General features: G+C 42.6%; 1 protein-coding gene across 4 annotated transcripts in view; it reads right to left on the bottom strand.

Annotated features, from left to right (window-relative positions):
- Window positions 1-464: 464 nt before the first annotated feature.
- Window positions 465-19,386, bottom strand: part of XRCC5 (X-ray repair cross complementing 5) — an 87,957-nt gene continuing 69,035 nt past the window's right edge. For 2 of the 4 annotated variants that reach the window (XM_027589731.2, XM_027589727.2), the window contains exons 17-21: window positions 14,056-14,165; window positions 12,309-12,405; window positions 10,379-10,446; window positions 1,460-1,534; window positions 465-692 (exon numbers count right to left, since the gene is read on the bottom strand). In XM_027589731.2, coding sequence (XP_027445532.1) covers window positions 678-692; window positions 1,460-1,534; window positions 10,379-10,446; window positions 12,309-12,405; window positions 14,056-14,165 — 365 coding nt within the window. In that variant the 3' untranslated portion in view covers window positions 465-677. Of the gene's footprint in view, window positions 693-1,459; window positions 1,535-10,378; window positions 10,447-12,308; window positions 12,406-14,055; window positions 14,166-19,386 lie in introns of those variants that run through there. The other 2 variants (XR_003519146.2, XR_003519147.2) reach the window with 2 other exon arrangements.

The raw sequence follows: 19,386 nt of genomic DNA, 5'->3' as shown, positions 1-19,386 counted from the left end.
GCTGATACGTCAGAGGCTGGGCCAAAGGGGCATCCTGTCTTCATGAGCGCACCAGCACTGCTCAGTACGCAGGGAAGCGGTGCTCCCCTCCCACCCTGCTTAAGGAAAACCACCTATACACACAGCTGACCTAATGTGGGGACTAAAAGGCTTAAGTAAAAAGACAAAGAGTCAGCCCTTAGCTATGATTTCCCAAACCCACCTTTCTGCTGGTAAGAAACTAATGCCACCGTTTGATCAGCATAGTTGGGCTTGCGGTTGGAGGGCCCGACAGAGAACTCCACCTCTGGGGGAGGACTGAAAAACTCACCAATGACATGCCATAGTTCTGCACAAGACAGCTTCATGAGGGCCACAATCCTCACCAACACACCAGGGCAAGAGGAAATCCGTTTTGCAGAAACTTCAAAGCACATGCATAATATACTGAGATCAATAAAGACCACAAAAGAAATATACACCAATGAGAAAATAACAGGGATTCTTTATAAACATGTATGGGATCGAAATTATCCCTTCCACATGTATATACTCATTCCAGAAAATGAGGAGATTCACTTCCACATAACCTACGGGGACCATCTCCAAAGCTTCCCGTTCCCCTCGAATGGCTTCCTCTGGATAGAAGTCTCAGCGTGACAGCGGTGGCAACTCTCGATTCCCCACACAGCCACGACCTAGATCAAGTCCAGCTGTGAAGAAGAAGGACATTTTTAGAAAGGAACCAACTCCAGACCACTGTTTCTGCGGTGGGAGCCAGTTTAACGACATGGCTCTCTTCACTTCTGGTATAGCTGGACTTGGGCACCGACTCACTGCTAACTATTGGAGGTGTTAAATACCAAGTGTCTCATTACATCACTAAAAACTCCACAAAAAGACTGAAAGTGTTTACTGGAATCAGCTGTCACGTGCGGCTTCTAGGCAGGAAGTCTCCACACATGAAAGAGGGATACAAAGTCAAACTTACACCACGCCTCCCAAGCATCCAGACGTGGTATGAGGAGGTCCAAAAACACCCAAATGCCTATCAGCCGATTTTGTTTACATTAAGTTAATCGAGAACATTCAAGAATTAGGCTTCTGAAAGGCTGTTTTTATTTGTCAACCCACACAAATTGCATGTTGTATTGCCTATTTGGGTTGAGAGCAATTTCAGTAAATTATGACATTTTGCTACTAAAGGAATGGCCTCGCCAGCTCTTTTCAGTCCTTCACAGGAGACGATTAAACTGAATGAACAATATAACTGAAACCTGAGAGCACAGGAATTTCCATTATGAAATAACGTATCTGATTAAATTTATAATGGCAATAAATAATAGTGGAGGGAGCTTCTGGCATATCAGCAATTAAAACTCAAATAAGAAACAAGTCTACGATCAGCAGCGTTGTGGCTGTGTTTACAGCTCGGCGGTTTCAATCTGGAGAACACCTGGTATATATTAAAAGCACTTACTAAATCATCCACGTCACCACCTTCTGCAAATATGGCTGCTGCGTCTTCATTTGGATTTTCTTTAGAGGTCAGAAACTGTGAACAGAAAGTCAGGGACACCACAATGACATTTTTGCCTCTTTGGATGGAAGGCACGGTCTGCTAGCAGCGCCACAGGCAGATCTAAGAAGGCTTGCTTCGCAAAGTCTCACTGCAACGGCCTCAAAGAAACATCATCTGGATGCACACTCCTTCCTCTGGCCCCAGGCGAGAGGACTGATTTTGAAGTTGAAGAGCCCACATTCACTAGTCACCGAGATAAAGTTCACAAAGAGGGAGGGAACGACATGGCTCGCCAAGGCAGTGACCCCATGGATGGGCCCATGTCAGGTGCAGAGGTCAACTGATATTCCCATTTCTGCTTCCACAGGGGATATGTGCGCTCATTAGGGTTAAGAAAAGAACCAGACTCCCCAAACCAATATGTCTTCTCTCCTGAAAGGAACATAAGAATCAAGTATTTGAACTCAACAATTAAAATTTCATTCCTTAACTCTGCAGAGGACAAAAGGAAGACTTCCTGTAAATGATGTGAAACACAAAAATGGGTGAGCTTGGGAGGCTGGGCAATTCCTTTTCTGGAAATCCTTCAACAGTGTTAGGAAATGTCTGAAAAAGGAAGGTGGATGAGAAAGCTTCTAGTGCATGATTCTGCTCAGCATTAGTACTCTAGACCTAGAGCTTCTAAAAGGCAGATGCGCAGAAAAGCAAGGGCCTTGAAGTGAAGTCTGCAAGGATCTAGGGATGAAATTCAGATTTTAAAAGGGTACTGGGTGCCCTTGAAAACCATCTGAAGACTCCTGCTCTCCATCCTGTCCCTCTGTGAAATAGCAGTGGGGACTCCTTCCCTCAAGGCTCACGGTAACTGCATCTAAGAGTTAGGTTTTGTCCACCACTTATCTAACACGCGAAGGTGATCCATCTTCTGGTATCATAACTACTTGAAATGGCAGCAGAGCCAAACCTGGAGGAATGTTTTTAAAGGGGAAGCTGGAAGGTGGGGCATCCCTCTCTCCGTCAGCATTCCTCAGGGTCCGTGTGCGCAGAGCACGCACATGCTGAGCGGGCCTTCCAGCCCCCTTCTGCTCTCCCACGGCTGCCTCCACCCAGGATGGAAAGGTGTACTTTTCTCACTATCTCAACATGAAAACAAGAACTGCTTTCCCTATACATTCCTATTATGGTACAATGGAAACCATTGAGGCCTCTGAAACCTCAGATTTACAAATAGGTTAAAATATATCTCTTTGACAAACCATGAACTAAATTCACTCTCAAAGCATCAGGCTGTGTGCAGCAAGTCTCAGGAAGCCAGGGCTGCAGGTCCTTCCATGCCTCATGTCCAGAAACTCACGCACACAAGTTAACAAGAGGCGACAGTGGAGGCTGCATCTGCAGAACTGGAACAGTGGACGTGGCCATGACAGTTTGCTTTTGACTCAACTTCTCTCCTGGACTTTGTTTTCCCTCAGTCAAGACCACCTCACCATTCATTAACCTCAGTTTTGACTGAGAGAGTAAGGAATTTATGTTCTTCTATGGACATTTATGGATCTCTCCATAGCCCCTTGTTGACCTTAAACTGGACCATGCCCAACACTGGGAATCAATGGTATGAGAGACAGGAAATGCTAGCGGGGGGGGGCGGGTATAGTCTGCAACAGAACTGTAATGGAGCTTCTGTATCATTAATTCTATTTATTTACTTTGGCTGATTATTAATAAAGTTATCTGAGGGCCAAGTATAAATTATTCACACATGTATTTGCATGTGGTGTATGTCTAAAGATTAAACTCTGCTCTAGCCTAGACTCCAAGATATCTAGGATACACTAGATTATGATTCTAATTATTACTAAAAGTGGTTTTTACTTTGGTCTTCTCCTCATTCCATGAACCTGCATGATTTTCTCTATACTAGAAATGCGCTTGGCTAAAAAATAAGACTTACCCAGTTTGGGTGAAGAGAATTAAAAGTAGAGCTGTGTCTTGCCATAAGCCTCTGTGGGCCACAAATGACGAGCACCCTCCAAAGACTGACAGACTCCCTGGGCTCAGCAGTTCTGCCGGCCACCACACCCTTTATCACCCTTGGTAAGAGGATTCGAGGTAGGCGCTTCCGAATCTAGAAAACCCCTACCGTTTCCTGGCACCCAGCCTCTTATGAGCCCCCAACTCCATCCCCTCTCAGCCGCACAGCCCTTCCACAGCATGATTACCAGATCAATGAGGGCAGGGCTGTAGGCACAGTGTGGCCAAACCACATACAATTAAGCAGAAACGGCACACCCTGGCGACCAGGCCGAGTTGCTAGGAAGACAGGAGCAGCAGCAAGCAAACTTGCACTTCCATCAAGTGCTAAACTCATGCAAGTGATTTTCCTGACAGATCTGCTGCATACTTGTGCGTAAGCAGTGACGGCTACGAGCTGGGCTGCCATCCATTACCTCCCCAAAGCCCCAGGCAAGGCTGATCCCTTACACATATCACTCCTCTTCATCAGAGTTTTTAACTGCAAGTAATTTGTAGGCTGTGCAGAGTGACAGGAAGCTAGAGATAGAGCAGAGAATTCAATGATTGGCCTTCTTTCTCAATGAAAGCAACAGATTCTCTTAACCCAACAGGAAGGGGCAGGTGCCGACTCTCATCTTTTCTTGTGTTCTTTCCCCTTTGCAATGCTCAGAAGTCGAGAACAAACAGGAAGAACACCGTGTGACACACTCCTTCCTCAAACCACCAGGATTTACTTGGGGTTACCAAGAAAGAGTGTCCTTCCTTGGAGAGCTTTACGAAATGAATAAACTATTACTTTGCAAGCACACTGAAATACAATCCTGGCCACAAGCAAAGAAATGGAGGCAATAACGCCTGTATAGAAACTTCCAGTCTAATCCCTCCAGAAGACTAAAAACTAACAATCAGCTTGTGCTCAGACCCTTACCAATCCTCAAATTAAAATCACATGGCTTCCACTGGGCTGACTCCAACACCATCAGGTGATTCCAAAGACTCACCCATAATTCAGATGTATAAAAGCATCTGGAAGAACAAGTCTGTTTGCATGTATTTTGTCTAAAAGGACATACATCTGAATTCAATGCCCCCTGTATCTTATTTCATGCTATAAAGGCAGTATCGCACAGCAGAGAAATCCTACAACCTAATGTGGGAGAACAGAACCCTAACCTTAGCTCTGTTAGTTCCTCAGTAACCCTGGGCAAGCTGCTTGACCTTTCTATAATTAACAAAATGAGATTACTAATACTACTCACCCTATTTCATGGGGTTGTGGCGAGTCTCACATGAAATAGGGCATGCAAACTTGCTTTGTCATATTGTAGGTTGTATGTTCCAATTCCTACGAAAATACCCAATACATGTCCACCAGGTGATATGTACAAGAATATCCACAGCATTTTTAGGGGCACCTGGGTGACTAAGTTGGTTAGGTATCTGACTCGTGATTTCAGCTCAGGTCATGATCTCAGGGTCATGGGACTGAGGCCTGTGTCAGGCTCTGCACTTAGCAGGGAGTCTGCTTGAGATTCTCTCTCTCTCCCCCTCTGCCCCTCCCTCCTGCTCTCTTTCTTCCTCTAAAACAAATAAATCTTAAAAAAAAAAAAAAAAAGAGTATCCACGGCATTTTTATTCATAATTGCTAAAGTGTGGAAACAGTCAAATGCCCATTGTCAGGAGAATGGATAAATACACTGTGGTATAACCATAAAAGGGAGCACTACATAGCTGTACTAAAGAAAGAACAACTCTTAACATCATGGATGAATCAAAAGGTTAAGGACAGGCAAAAGTACTGTCCAGTGACCGGAGTCAGAAGAGCAGAAACCTCAGGGGTCAGGGGTATCTGACAGGGAAAGGCATAGGGAGGCTTCCGGACTGATGTAAATGTTCTTTAGATCTGGGTGCTGGTGCCCAGAGGTGTGAACATGTAAGACTTTATCAGGTTGCACATTTCACATCTGTGCCTTTATTGTATGTATGTTTCACCTCAACAGAAATTTTAAAATTGTATATTAAAAGTATCAAGCTCTAAACAAATGTGAGGTAAAATTGTGGTACTTTCCTTATTGCTTTTCTTTGAATTAGCACACAGAACAACTCCACCAGAGATTTAAGGTGGAGAAGGAAAGTGGAAAAGAGCAAAGGAAAATATCATGGGGTCAACGGGGGACAGTAGTTAAAGAAAACTATTCTCAAGAAATGATTCTTGAACTTTGTCTTGTAAGTCCTCACAAGACTTTGGAGATCTCTTTAAAACTCACACAAAGAAAACTGGGTGCACTTTTGCAAGAGGGACCTTGAGCATCTTTCCCATATGTAGACGTGGCTGGTGGCATTCGAAGGTGGAGGCGTGGCGCCATGGTGTGGCAGGAGGGGGACTGTCCTAGGTCTGCTGGGGTCTTGATTCTAGTCAATTCTGCTAGCCGTGAATTTGCCAGGAGACAGTAAGTCAACGTCACCTCTCTAGACCGAGTCTGTAAAATGACCAGACTGCTAAATTCCTATCGCCTATGTGGCTAAGGTAGAAAATCAATGTCAACAACAATAAAGGCCAGATTAGGCAGCTACCAGAAAAACTAGCGCTGAAAAGATACCAACCCCCACCCCCCCGAGTTTGTATCAGATGCTTAGATACAGCTTGGCCCCTTGGAATCCTGTGAAGTACAGTGCTGCAAAGCCAAGGGGATAAGTCCTCTTTCCCCCCTGGGCTCTTACTACTGAGTGAAAAGAATGGAGGACTGGGGGTCAGTCCTAGAACAGGACTCCTGGCCAGGGTCTTACTAAGAGATCTCAGCCATGTTATTTTACTTCCCGGGACCCTAAAATCCTTCATCTATAAAATAAGGAGCTTGGACGAGATCAGTGTTTTTCAGGTTCTGTTCCTCAAGGTCCTGAAGGTTCTTCCGAGTCCCCTGTGCACGGGCAATCCCGACCTGCCGCACCCACTGCCTACCGACTGAGGAGCACCACCTTTCTCTGTTTCATAGATCAGGCCTCCCTGTAAGCTTTAGTTTTAAAAATAAAAACTCCATTAGAAGATCATTAGAATTCTTTCCAGCTGGGAATAAAATGATATACAACTTGAGCCAATTTCCTCTGCCTTAGTTAAGGATCTGGCTTGTTTTAATTCTTCTAACCCAGGGCTTCCCAACATCGTTATCAACATTTTGGGCCAGATAATTCTTGACATGGGGGCTGTCCTGTTTCCCAGCATCTCTGGCCTCTGGTTGCTAGGAGTCAGTTAGCAGCCCCTCCCCCCGTGGCAAGCACCCAAATGACTCCAGACCATGGCCAAATGTCTCCTGGGGAGCAAAATCATTCCTGGTTGAGAATCACCGTTCTAACCCTAACACAGGTTAGCAAGAAGAAACTTATTTAAAAAAGAAGAAAAAAGTCTTTGATAAAGAAGATAAACTTCCAATGAAGAATCAGCCTCTCCTAACCTTCCACAAGTCCAGGTGTTTTACTGATGGTGGCCTGAGGCAAACAACCTCCCAGATGCTCCTGGAACATGCCAGGATTAGCAGCACTCCACCCGCCCACTGCAGAGCCATGTCCTGAGAAGAGTTCGAGAGACTCTACCAAACATCAAGTGCTAATGGTATGTCTAACAGTAACAAACACGAACAGAAAAAGTGAAGTCAAAGAACTGACAGGTTATAGTGACAATAAAAATAAATGTGAAAGAGGGATCATGTTTATGTCTAGGCTTCAAAATGAAAGGGGAGCTGTCAGTGAATTTAAAAGAATATTTAAACTCACATCGTGGAAGAACTTTCTATTTCTGTAGCAGGACTCACTTACCTAGATTTCTCAGTCATAAAACCTATACTTTTCAAGAATACACCAGAGAGAAATGGCTCTCCTTAAGAGGTGCAAGTGTAAAGTTATGATTTAATTTTCATTTAAAATGGACATCCCTGGATAATTATTTCCTTTCAAATCAACATTTAATAAAAATAATTCGACAGCTTTCTAACTTTAAATAACTTATGTAAGTGCCTTAGAAGACTTGAAATGGGCTGTAAGTACTGCTCTTCAACCTCTGATTATAGTCAGGTTTCCTTAACCGATTATATGGCGAGGGACCAAACTCAACACTTCCTTTGAAGGCGATATACATACTGCAGCGCACCGTTGTCAGAAGAGACTACCCTCCCTGACCGGGCGGAGGCGTTTCTCTCTCCTGGGAACCACAAGGAGCCAGCTTCTCTGAGCCAGACTCACCCCCAGTGATTCTCCCCATCATCCCCCACACTCTCTTTCACACTTCTCTCCAAAAACCTACAGGTGCTATTTAAAAACATTTTTAATACAAAGGATTTCATTTTCCCCCTGGGAAACAAAATTAATGTTTTTGAACATTAAACAAAAAAAAAGATGGCAAGTTCTGAGTTATCTTCAATTACAACCAACTGAAATCAGTTCTGCTGACACTGGAACCACGCAAGGACACTGCCCCAAACCTCGTCATTAACTCGAAGTCCTCTGCAGCTGAATGAACGGACACGAAGATTCCCCATGATTAGGCTCTGTGCCCTTAAGTTCCAAAGAAGACACCACCTCTGCATCACAGAACAAGCCCCAGACAATTTGCGAGAAGCACGTCATCCCTTCTTAGATTTCTTTCCTCTCTACTATTCTGGACTCACTTAGGTATGACACCTTTGGTTAAGATGCACTATACTGCTGAGAGGGAAACTACTACCTTTTTAGATTGGTGCTCTCGTCTTCCTTCAGTAACAGTAATATGTACTCAACTCTCACCTGGATGACAGATTTTTAAAAATGCAATAATGACTGGGGCGCCTGAGTGGCTCAGTCGTTTAAGCACCTGCCTTCGGCTTAGGTCAGGATCTCGGGGTCCTGGGATTGAGCCCTGCATCAGGCTCCCTGCTCATCGGGGAGTCTGCTTCTCCCTCTGTGCCTCCCCCTGCTCGAGCTCTCTCTCTCTCTCCAATAAATAAATATATAAAAACTTTTAAAGAAGTAAAAAATAAAATGCAATAATGACTAAAATTAAATGATTTGCTTTGACTTATTTTACTTGTTTAGCAAAAGCTGACTGATAAGCCCTCACGCTAAGTGATGGTCAATTTTATGTGTCCACCTGGCTTAGGCCACAGTGCCCAGCTGTGGTGCTAAACACTAGTCGGGATGTTGCTGTGAAGGTATTCTGTAGATGTGATTAACATTTACAATCAGCTGACCTGAAGTAAAGATTACCCTTGGTCATACTGGTAGGCCTCATCCAATCAGCTGAAGGAATCCTGCCTCAGACTGTAACACAGAAATCTTGCCCGAATTTCCAGCCTGCTGGCCTGCCTTACAAATTTCAGATGTGCCAGTCTCCACAATTTCATGAGCCAATTCTTTAAAATAAATAAATCTCTCCCCAACCAACCCACACACACACACACACACACACACACACACACACACACACACAAACATCCATATATATATAGTCTACTGGTTCTGTCTCTCTGGAGAGCACTGAGTGATACACTAGTTCCAAGGGGAAATATTATCATGCCATTGTATAAAGTAACAAACAGAAATAAAATCAAGCAGTTAAATGACATCCTCTAGAGTAATGACATATTCACGTATTAACTGTAGTGGAAGAGGTACAGACACAGTGGAGCCCCTTCTGAGGCAATCCTCAGCATGTTAGCGTGTGCTTCTAAAATTCCAGGATCTCACTTCCTGAAAGCAGGGACCATATATGTTCTTTAACAAAATGCTTTTGCCAGGCAAAGTATCCTTAATACATTCTCGTATATCCTAATTTCTTTGCCAAAAAATACTACTGTTTCTGCCAAATGCCTTTTTGAGTTGAAATTGTAAGGCATTTTTAAATTTGGCCTGAATTTAGCCATAAGATGAATACTTCCAGCCTTGTTCCTGCCACTCCTTTAACAGATTCCTGTCCACCAGCCCATATCAAGCTCTCTGTGAGCGTGTGTAGTTATGTTTTTAAATCTCCAATATTTTCCTCTGCAAGTCTGTAGCTAAGTTTCTGGAGGGCAGGAATGCCGTCTTATTACCCAGCACAGTGCCTAGCAGACAGCTGAGGCTTTAGCATGTGACCGACAGGCGCTGGGCGCTGTGCCAGCAAGCCTGGATCAGTCAGGGGCTGTAAATGAAGCTCAGTGTTACCAACCATATACTCTGAGGTACTCTATTTAATTTTAACTCTCATCACAAACGTGAGATATAATGAAAGATCACTAAACTCAATAGCCACATATACTTGATTCATAGCTGAATCAGCTCAAACAGGGAGACATTGGTCTGCTTGTGTCAATACATGAGTCTTTCACTAAAAACACCTCTGAATGTGCCTTACTCTGGAATACTAAGGTTTCTCTACTTTGCTACACATTATAACCACCTGAGGGGCTTTAAGAACTCAAACCCTGCCCACGACCCCATTTTGGATTACCAGAATCTTTGGGGGAGGGGCCTTGTCATCAATACTTCTTAAATAATAGCTCCCCAGGTGACTGAAGTGTGGCCACAGTGGGAATCGCTGGGCTACCTGGATTTCATAGCTTTTACCAATGTCTCGGCTACGCTTGGTATGTGCTATGGACTTCAGGAGCTCTAGAGCTAATGACAATGTGATTCCAGGTGAGTTCTAGAAACAGGGCTATAGTCTATGGAAGACTGAGGGAGTTTACAATTTCTCCTACAAAAACGCTATAGTTGAAGGAAAAGGAATTGGCCAATTGGTCAAATAAAGAATAGGTACACTAAGTTACCCTTAAAATTTAAATTTTTCAAGGAGGAATGGGCATCAAGAAAATAATACCCATTAGAATAATTCATCTAAAGATGGTTATTATTCCACAATACCTTTTTGGCTTCCTCCGCTGTGATGGAACTTCCAGGGGCTTCATCTTTGGTGATCAGAGTAATTCCATCTAAAAAGTAATTCAGAGTGAAACCCCAGGGCAAAGCAATCCCAATCACACCTTCCTCTCCACCACACCTCCTCCCATATCTGCATCAGAGATTTTTAAAACTCCACAGGTGCTCTTCTCTAAAAGAAATGGAAGACTGTGAAGGCACTTAACTCACACTGTTCCTTCCATCTTATATTATCCTGTTTCCTACTTAGCCTGTGTAAAATAAAGGCCACATCTCAAATGCTATCTGCTGCATGAAGTCTTCCCTGATTAAACCTCTCCTTCAGAGTTTTCAGATCACTCTGTTTATGCCTTTGAAGTTGCTGTCATCGTATCTTACCTTATGTAACTATGTGTACATATTTTTTCTCTCCTGATGGATCATACTTTTCTCAAGGGCAGGGAATGTGTTTTATTCATCTTTCTATTCCCTTCAATGTAGGCATGGCACAAGCTCAGTAAATAAATAACTGAATGACTATATACTTTGGCCCAAACCCATTAGATACCCAATATAGGAAGCTGCAGACATTTTTAGCTCAGTGAGAGCAAATCAAGGATAGAAAATCTACCCTTTAGTTTTCTCTTCTTCCTAAGATTTTCTTCTGCCTCAAATGGCTGAGGCATGATAAACTTTCAGAAAAGCACATACATTTAACATCCATTTGTACCTAGAAATGGCACAGGTCATGTGTATTAGGATATAAGTTCTCAGAAAATACGTACCTTGTGTATGTCCTGTAAGTTTCCTTTCAGCAAACAATATGCTGCAGGCAATCAATAAACACCAAAACCAATCTCCTTGGCAGCAGAGACACCAGAGTGATTTGAGTAAGCCCCATTCACCACCTATTCTAATTGCTTTTGCTCCCCAGTGTAGAAGTTAAAGGGCTGAAAAATTAACTGTCAGGGAAATACTTGCCTGAGTGATGAAAAGCTGCCCCTTAGAAGCTGGATAGATAGATATGCAACTCCTTTTTACAGAGTATGCACAGAAAGACAGGTTGAAACTAATCTGAGGGCCCTACTTCAAGTGAAAAGTTTCATAATTTACAACATCATTGTTTTCATAAGAGGTATTTTTAATAGGTAGTAGCTTATACTTGGTTCTGAAAGAAAATCAAGTCAGGTGAGAAAAAAACAGGCAAAGGGCATGAAGGAAATCCAACATCAAGCCTAACACTGAAAGAGTGTGTGCTGCCTTCTTTCTAGGTTAAGTTCGCATTGGTCACTGTGAATAAGTGAGGGAGTGGCTTTGGTGCATGAAGACGCTGGTCTGCTGATACGGAAAGCCCAAGAACATACTCATGAAAGGTAGCAGGAGGGCAAAATGTGGGTGAGGTCAGTGACAGTGCTGTGGGTCAGGCAGGACAGAGGGTCTAAGAATCTAAGGGGGCAGTGTTTGCCCACACAGGTCCTTCCAACAAACAGAAAGGTAACATCTTCAGGGCGCCTGGGTGGCTCAGTTGTTAAGTGTCTGCCTTCGGCTCAGGTCATGATCTCAGGGTCCTGGGATCGAGCCCCACATCGGGCTCCCAGCTCAGCAGGAAGCCTGCTTCTCCCTCTCACACTCCCCTTGCTTGTGTTCCCTCTCTCTCGCTGTCTCTCTCTCTCTGTCAAATAAACAAAATCTTAAAAAAAAAAAAAAGTTTCCATCTTGGAAATGGGTCTTGCTGCACAGAGTTCAAGACAGGACTTACATGTTTACTTATTATTTATCACTTTTTATTTATGCTCATTAAGCAAGATTTTTCGTTCACTGAATCCTGAGCATTTTCCCAAATCCACACGGAAAGTCACCAGGTTGCCATATTTTACATTTAGGTTTAGAAAAAAAGAGCATAAATATTTGGAGAAAATGACAGAAGACACCTTACCCTGAACGACAATTTCCCAGAAATGATTTAACTGTTTCATTTCCACTTTCTCTCGAAGGGTTTTCAGGAAATTGTTAAAGCGCTGCTCTTCTGAAAACTGGGGCGGCATGTGGGGGCAGAGCAGATACAGAAACAAGTCACTCCCAGGACAAAGGGCTATATATACAAACCCACCGTTATTAATAAGAAAAATATATAATGCCCTCCCTTTGGTAAATGGGAGGTCTGGTCTGTCATTCCAAATTTCAGCTTGGTTTGCTGGGAACCAGAAATCCTTCCATCTGTGGAAGGTACACACCTGCTCAGAACCACACCAGTTTTTCGGTGCTGTGCTTTTTAACCTTCAATATAGACAAAGTCAAACAAAAATAGAAGAGTTTCATGAATGCTCAATATGCCCATCACCCAGCTTCAACAACTGTCAACTCAGCCAGTCTTGCTCCGCATATACCCCAATCTTCTCCCACAACCCTGGGTTTGTTCGGAAGCAAACATCAACCATGTTATGTTATCTATAAATATTCCGGTATGCAGTATCTAAAATCTAAAAAGAGAGGGACTTTTTAAAAAATACGAAAAAATTAGTAGTAATTCCTTAATAGGAGTAAATGGCCAGTCAGTATTCACATTTTCCCAATTACAAACCCTTTTTCTTTTTCGTGTGTGTGTGTGTTGTATAGTTTTGCAGTTAGAAAAGGTCTCTATATTAAGAGTGGCTGATATGTCTCTAGAGTCTCTTTTGATGCTCTTCCATCTCTCCCTTGCTTTTTAAAAATTTTTATTTTAAGAAATCAAGTGACCTGGTACTTTAAAGGACAGTTGATGACAACAGGGCACTGAAGTGTTACTGGGCACTCCATCTAGCTGAGGGCAATGCTAAAAAAGCAATACACTTTCACTACCTTTTCCCACCTTACCAGATCCTTCTTCACCTGGGGCATCCTTAGTCCTATACTGACTGTCCATATTTTGTCTTTTACCTATAGGGCATTTGGATCATCTACTTCTACCCTAATTTTAACAATTTTCCCATTTTCTTATCATTCTTTGTAAGAACCTAAACAATTCAAGAATTAGTTTGTTCACTCAGCCAATATTTAATAAGCACCCACATGAGAACATATACTACAACTGTGCCTACTTTAAAAATATACTTTCTAATTTAAACTTGCTCACTCTTGCCTAGAGTTTATGTATAAAAGCCTAGAAATAATTTGGAAGATTTTCACAGTGTTTTCTCAAAATTCCTAATAAAACAAACAAAAAAACCTACATAAAAAGTGGGGTGTGGTGCTGATTAATTAATTTTCAGCGTTAATTTTTCCTGGCATTTCAGATCCCTACTCCCGTCTTCATAAAATCCTTCTCAATAATTACACCAACACATATTTTCCACCAATTTCTTTAAAATAACTTAGCTGGTCCTTTAACGGGTGGGTCACCAGAGGTTACAATGGAAATTTCCCTGGTTTGCTGGCCAGGAACCATGCAGCCAGGGCTATGATGTAATAAAGAACTGACTCCCAGGGACGAAGCACCCCGTTCATCCCACCCACCTTTATGCCCCCTCAGAAACGACAGTGACAGTAAAAAGACTTAGTCATTTTGGCATCTCTTGGCAAACACAGCTATTCAGGGTGAGAACAACGATTTCCGAAGCCTACGCTTACTTGTGGGGTGCTGTATGTCTCCCCTGTGATGGTGGCTAAGCATCCAGGAAGAGGAAGACAGGCTGGGATAGCATTACCTGAATGGCTTCTTCCCGGAAGACTGTGATGCAGTCCATGCTCTTCATAAAATACGGCGTTTCATTAGTATCCAGAAACTGTTCAATGTGATTTATTAGCTGGCAACTTGCTAGAACATAAGACAACAAATTTATTTTCCTTGTTTTGAGTGACGTTGGTTAGAGAGAGTACATGCTTTGTGTGCCTGTAAGTATATATTATGGTTCAAGAGCCTCATGGTCAGTATGCACAAAAGCTATTCTTCTTTGAGCGGGGGCGGATGGGAAGGGCAGGTGAGATGCAAAATGCTGATTCTGAAAGTCTGCATTCGAAAAGTTTGAGAATACTTACTGATATCTATCAAGAAATAAAGTTTAATTTCTACAATGCTTAGAATTATGCCTAAGTGTTCCTTAGGGGACTAACACTAAACGGTTTTTTAAAAAGTTGTGGTTCCTTTTTGTTTTCCCCCCAGAATTTAGGGGCCATTTGGGTAATTCCAAACTGTCTTTCCTGATACAGTCACAGAAAATAGATCCTCTAGTCCCTCCCCTAATCCTACTCATGATAAACGTTAAACAGTGCCAGACAGAGAAGAGTAATGAGCCAGGGACACCCCATCTTCTATCAGTCACAGGTCAAATTAGAAAAGATCAGCCTTTGTCTTAATTTAATAATATCCCTTTAGAATGAAGAATCATTGCTACATATCTTCTGCCCTTGAACCTGAATATTCTCTCTGTTGCTCAGTATTCTACAAGCCATGAACACTTAATAAACAATAACTGTCAGCAATGTCATAAATTCTACAGAAAGAGGAAATACATTATTAATGTTATTGTTTCTAAGACAGGTTGCAACTTGAGGCTGCCTAACAAAGAGTTTTCAGTAAGGAAAAGAGAAACATAAAGTCATCAGGGAATATAAGTCACTGAGCAGATTGCAACTGACCCTTACAACTGGTATAGAACAAACCAAGGAGATGTACACATTCATGGCATAAAGGCTCAGTCTTACTTGTGCCCTGAAACCACTCACTCGCTGGCTGGGAGGGCAATTTATGCTGAACGGTCAAGGTGCGGCCACAATCATGGCCTCGTCTGAGCATCGTAATAGTTATGAATGGGTACGTGCACAGTACTAATGAAACTACTTTCAAGGCTTGCCTATAAAGGCTCGAGGCCACTAACTTAATCACAGTGACCTGAGCACTGCTCAATGCCTTATGAAAGACATCAAATTCAGTGCCATCAACTTACATCCTAAGAATCCTATAGCATATGGAAAGGATTAAAACACTGGACAAAGCAGGGCGCCTGGGTGGCTCAGTCAGCTGAGCACCTCACTCTTGATTTCAGCTCAGGCCATGGTCTCAGGGTTGTGAAATCAGCCCTATGTTGGGCTCTGCGCTCAGCAGGGAGTCTGCTTGGGATTCTCTCTCTCTCCCTCTGCCCCTCCCCCCACTCTCATGCTCTCTCTAAATAAATAAAACCTTAAAAAAAAAAAAACTGGACAAAGTGTTTCCTAATACAATAATTTTGCAGCAAGAGAAAAATATCCCCAGTAACTATTTCGTCTCTTCCACCAACTAGGAGATTATGATCTCCATTATAATAAAGTACTTAGCAAACTTGAGGGATTAAAGAAACACTTCCTTGCAATTTCTGAAATCTTTACCAATGTATCCTGCAGTGGTGAATTAATACCCAACAATACAAAGGAGAGAAAGGATGTTTGGATGGGTCTTTTTAAACAAGGTAAATAACACAGCCCTGATTAGTAGGCAGAGCGGAAAACCAACAAGCAGCTCAAAGCAACAGAAGCGATCTATCAGCTTGGAGCGGTCAAGTGACAGAAGGGTTTGACAGTGCTCCTCCAGCACTTACTGCAGCCTGCTTGCTCTGAAGAGACCCACGGAAAATCACTCAGAATTACATATCTAGCCACAAGAGCCTTCACAGGCCATGGGTAGTAATCCCAGAGATTCAGCATTCCTCCTTTCTTTTGAAATGAGAGCCAGGGACCTTAGTGAGCTGATGTGAATTTTTAAAAATCCCTGGTGACTGATTATAAGACATTTTCATGAATTAACATGGCTTTTTTGCTGGGCAATGAAAAATAGAATTTGGCCATCATAGAGCAGAAAACAGAATGAGCAAAAGTATGAAGAAGAGAGGTGGGAAAGGACAGGGTATGTCTGAAGAGAAGCAAATGGAGTCCAGACAGGAGGAGGGGAAGGAGGAAGAATCAGCTAGGGGAGAGGTGGGTGGTCTAAGAAGACAGCAGTCTGTGTGAGGGCGCTGAGGCAGGATGGAGCTTGGCTCCAGAGCAACTGCAGGGGAGAAGGGTTGAAGACCAAGCCTTTAAGGAACTGCAACATTTAGAGCTCATGGAGAGAAAACAGTTGACAAAGGAGCTAAGGAGTGTTGAGGGAGACACACGAAAACCATGAGGGTATGGTGCCAAAGATGCTAAGAGATTAAAGAGGAGAGCTGTCTGCTGTGTCCAAACTATGACATAAAGACTGCAAAAAAAAAAAAAAAAAAGAGTATAAAAAGCACAAGGGATTACGTACTGAAGCTTAGGGAGTCCTTAAACCCAGGAGCCCATATATCAACTAAATAGGGACTGAACTGCTTTGCAAAAAACAGTTCCCTGACCCATTTTATCTTGATATATGATGGCGCGCGCGCGCACACACACACACACACACACACACTTGCCATCTTACAGGCAAAAGCAAAAGTCAATAATCCATTTGCAATAATGATACAGGAAAGAAGGGATAAAAGAAAAGGAAGCAGGAGTCTCAACATCTACTTTCTACTGGAGAGTGAAGTTCTTACGTATTTGTGGGCCTATATGGATTGAGTTTTCTTACATGTTAGACTGTCTTTCCCTCCAGGAAGTTCAGGAACACAGGGAGATAAATATATCCACACCTGCAATAAATCCAATGAATACGAAGAACCAGATTCTGCCCTTCCAGGAATCATCGGTTACATGGCCTGTGCATCTGGCCCATGATTCTGAATTCTGTCAGTCTATCCAGACTATTTTGCAGTTCACTGACTATCATGAACCATTTAACACCAGCAAATAGCTGTGATGGATGATGCTTTAATATACTGAATATCACAATGGGATGTGGACAAGACTTCCCTTCCAAAGTCTGGTGGCATTTCATGTTTTCCTGCCATTTTTAATAAAAGTAAAATGCAGAAATGGCAGACAAAAATAATATTCTACTTTGGCTTGATGACGCTTTTGAAGCCCCCATCCTCCCCACCCCACATAAAGGAAATGCTGATCATCAGGGTGCTTGTCTCCGCTTCCACATCAATTACAGGGTATGGAATGGCCTGTCAGTCTTCATACTCAGTAAATCACAGTGCCAATTATAATTCACCAAAATGCTTTTCAGAATTAGTCAGAGGCTCAGTAATACTCATTAGTAGCTAATATAAAAGATGGCCATTGAAAGAGCCATCCATCTTAGGCAAGGGCCGTCATTTATTTCAAGGAGTCTTCAAAATCAAAATGGTCTAAATTTTGAGGTTTTAAATATGGGCATTATATATTAGCCCAGCATCTTACATATGTAAAGATTGTTGATACACAAAATCAGTCTCAATAATATTTTAGTGTTAACACTAAAAATGCAACACAGATACAAAAGTTTTATGTATGGGGAAAATGGCAGAGTTTTTTTGTTTAATCTGAAATGTATGTTCTCCCTCTCTAGAGAAAATATTCACCACCGCCCGAAATCCCAGAAAATGAATCACCTCTCTTCTTCACAGGGGCCAAAACACCCGGGGCCATGTGCTTGTCAGCTTCTAACTTGACATTTGTTTACTACCTCTGTTCTCTGCAAAGATGTTTCCAACAGAATGAAAGGAAGTCATTTATTGTGGGTTTTTTCCCCTTCATCGGACAGAGCCCAAACAGCAGTGGGTTCGCTCACCCGTCACACATTATATATAAAGGGCTGTAAAACCATCTCAAACGATTTTGCTCAACCCAGGCATCATTCAGGACACTTCCCAATTTAATCCTTCTCACTATTCTCAATGCCTCCTGTGAACTGTACTTATTGAAGGGGTGCATATTTTACAGAAGTCGGCAGTTAAATTATTTTTAAATGTTAAGAACAGATTTACACAATGACAGTGGCATCTTCATAAAACAAACTTAAAAAGTGACGATATAAATTAAGCATTTAAATAAGTATATGGTCAGGTCAGTAATTAAAGAGAATAAAATAATAGTATCTATCGGCAAACAAAACTCAAAGCTAGTCCAGTCTGCCACCAATTAAATGCACATGTAAATACAATTACCATTTTAAGCCAGAAACTTACAAGAAACATCTGCCTGATAAGGAAATGAGTCTGTGTTTTAATACAGGCAGCTAGAACAGAAGTGGATCGCCAACAGGCTTATGGCTCTTTACTACAGGATAAATATTGGTCATCATGGATAGAAGCTGGGTATCTATCAGCCAGGGTCCAACCAGAAGAAGAGAAATCACTCTGACAAAGGAAGTGCAATGCAGGCAACTGTTACACAGGTGCTGAAGGGCTGTAAAGCCAACTGAAAATGGTGCTGTAACCCAGAGATTAGGAAGAGCAAGAAGCCCTCAGCACCCCTTGGCAGTGCAGGGGAAAGGGGAGAAAAGAGAAGAGAGAGGTAAAACAACTAGAGCTCAGGGGCCTGTCCAGTGGGAGCTGAAGCCATGGAGGACTGGAGATGCTGCCTAACAGAGAGGGAGGAAGAAATACCCCGGCTTCTCCCTCCCTCCTTGCCTCCTACCAATTTCCCACCAGGGTCTCCTGTTGGCTGAACCCTGTAGGAAGCCAGTTGTCATGGGAGGCTGCGAAATACAACCTGCAGGGGCTGGCTCTGTCCCGTCCCCACCCACCACCCAGATCTGGTACATACATGGGAGGGGCGAGGAGTGGGTCTAGGGGCCACTCCACACAGTGTCACTATGAACCCAGAGAGGTGGATGCCCCATTTTATGCACTGGATAGATCCTGGAGACACAAAATTAACAAAGTATTCTTTAAATAATAAAGGAAGATAAAATGTATAGGTTTTTTTCTTTCCTTCTTTCTAGTGAGAGAGAATACAACAAAGTTCAATGAAAAGTTATTGAAAAGGTTCATAAGCATTTGTTTAAAGCTTTTCTCAGCCAATTTTGTGTGTATATACATATAAATTATATATAAATTAATTAAATAAATGTGTGTGTGTGTGTGTGTGTGTGTGTGTGTGTGTGTGTGTGTGTGTGTGTGTGTGTGTGTGTGTGTGTGTGTGTGTGTGTGTGTGTGTGTGTGTGTGTGTGT

The sequence above is a fragment of the Zalophus californianus genome, chromosome 3 (genome assembly GCF_009762305.2).
Source record: "Zalophus californianus isolate mZalCal1 chromosome 3, mZalCal1.pri.v2, whole genome shotgun sequence".
NCBI lineage: Eukaryota > Metazoa > Chordata > Mammalia > Carnivora > Otariidae > Zalophus > Zalophus californianus.
The sequence above is the reverse complement of the archived record's forward strand: the minus strand, read 5'-3'. Positions and strand labels throughout refer to the sequence as shown.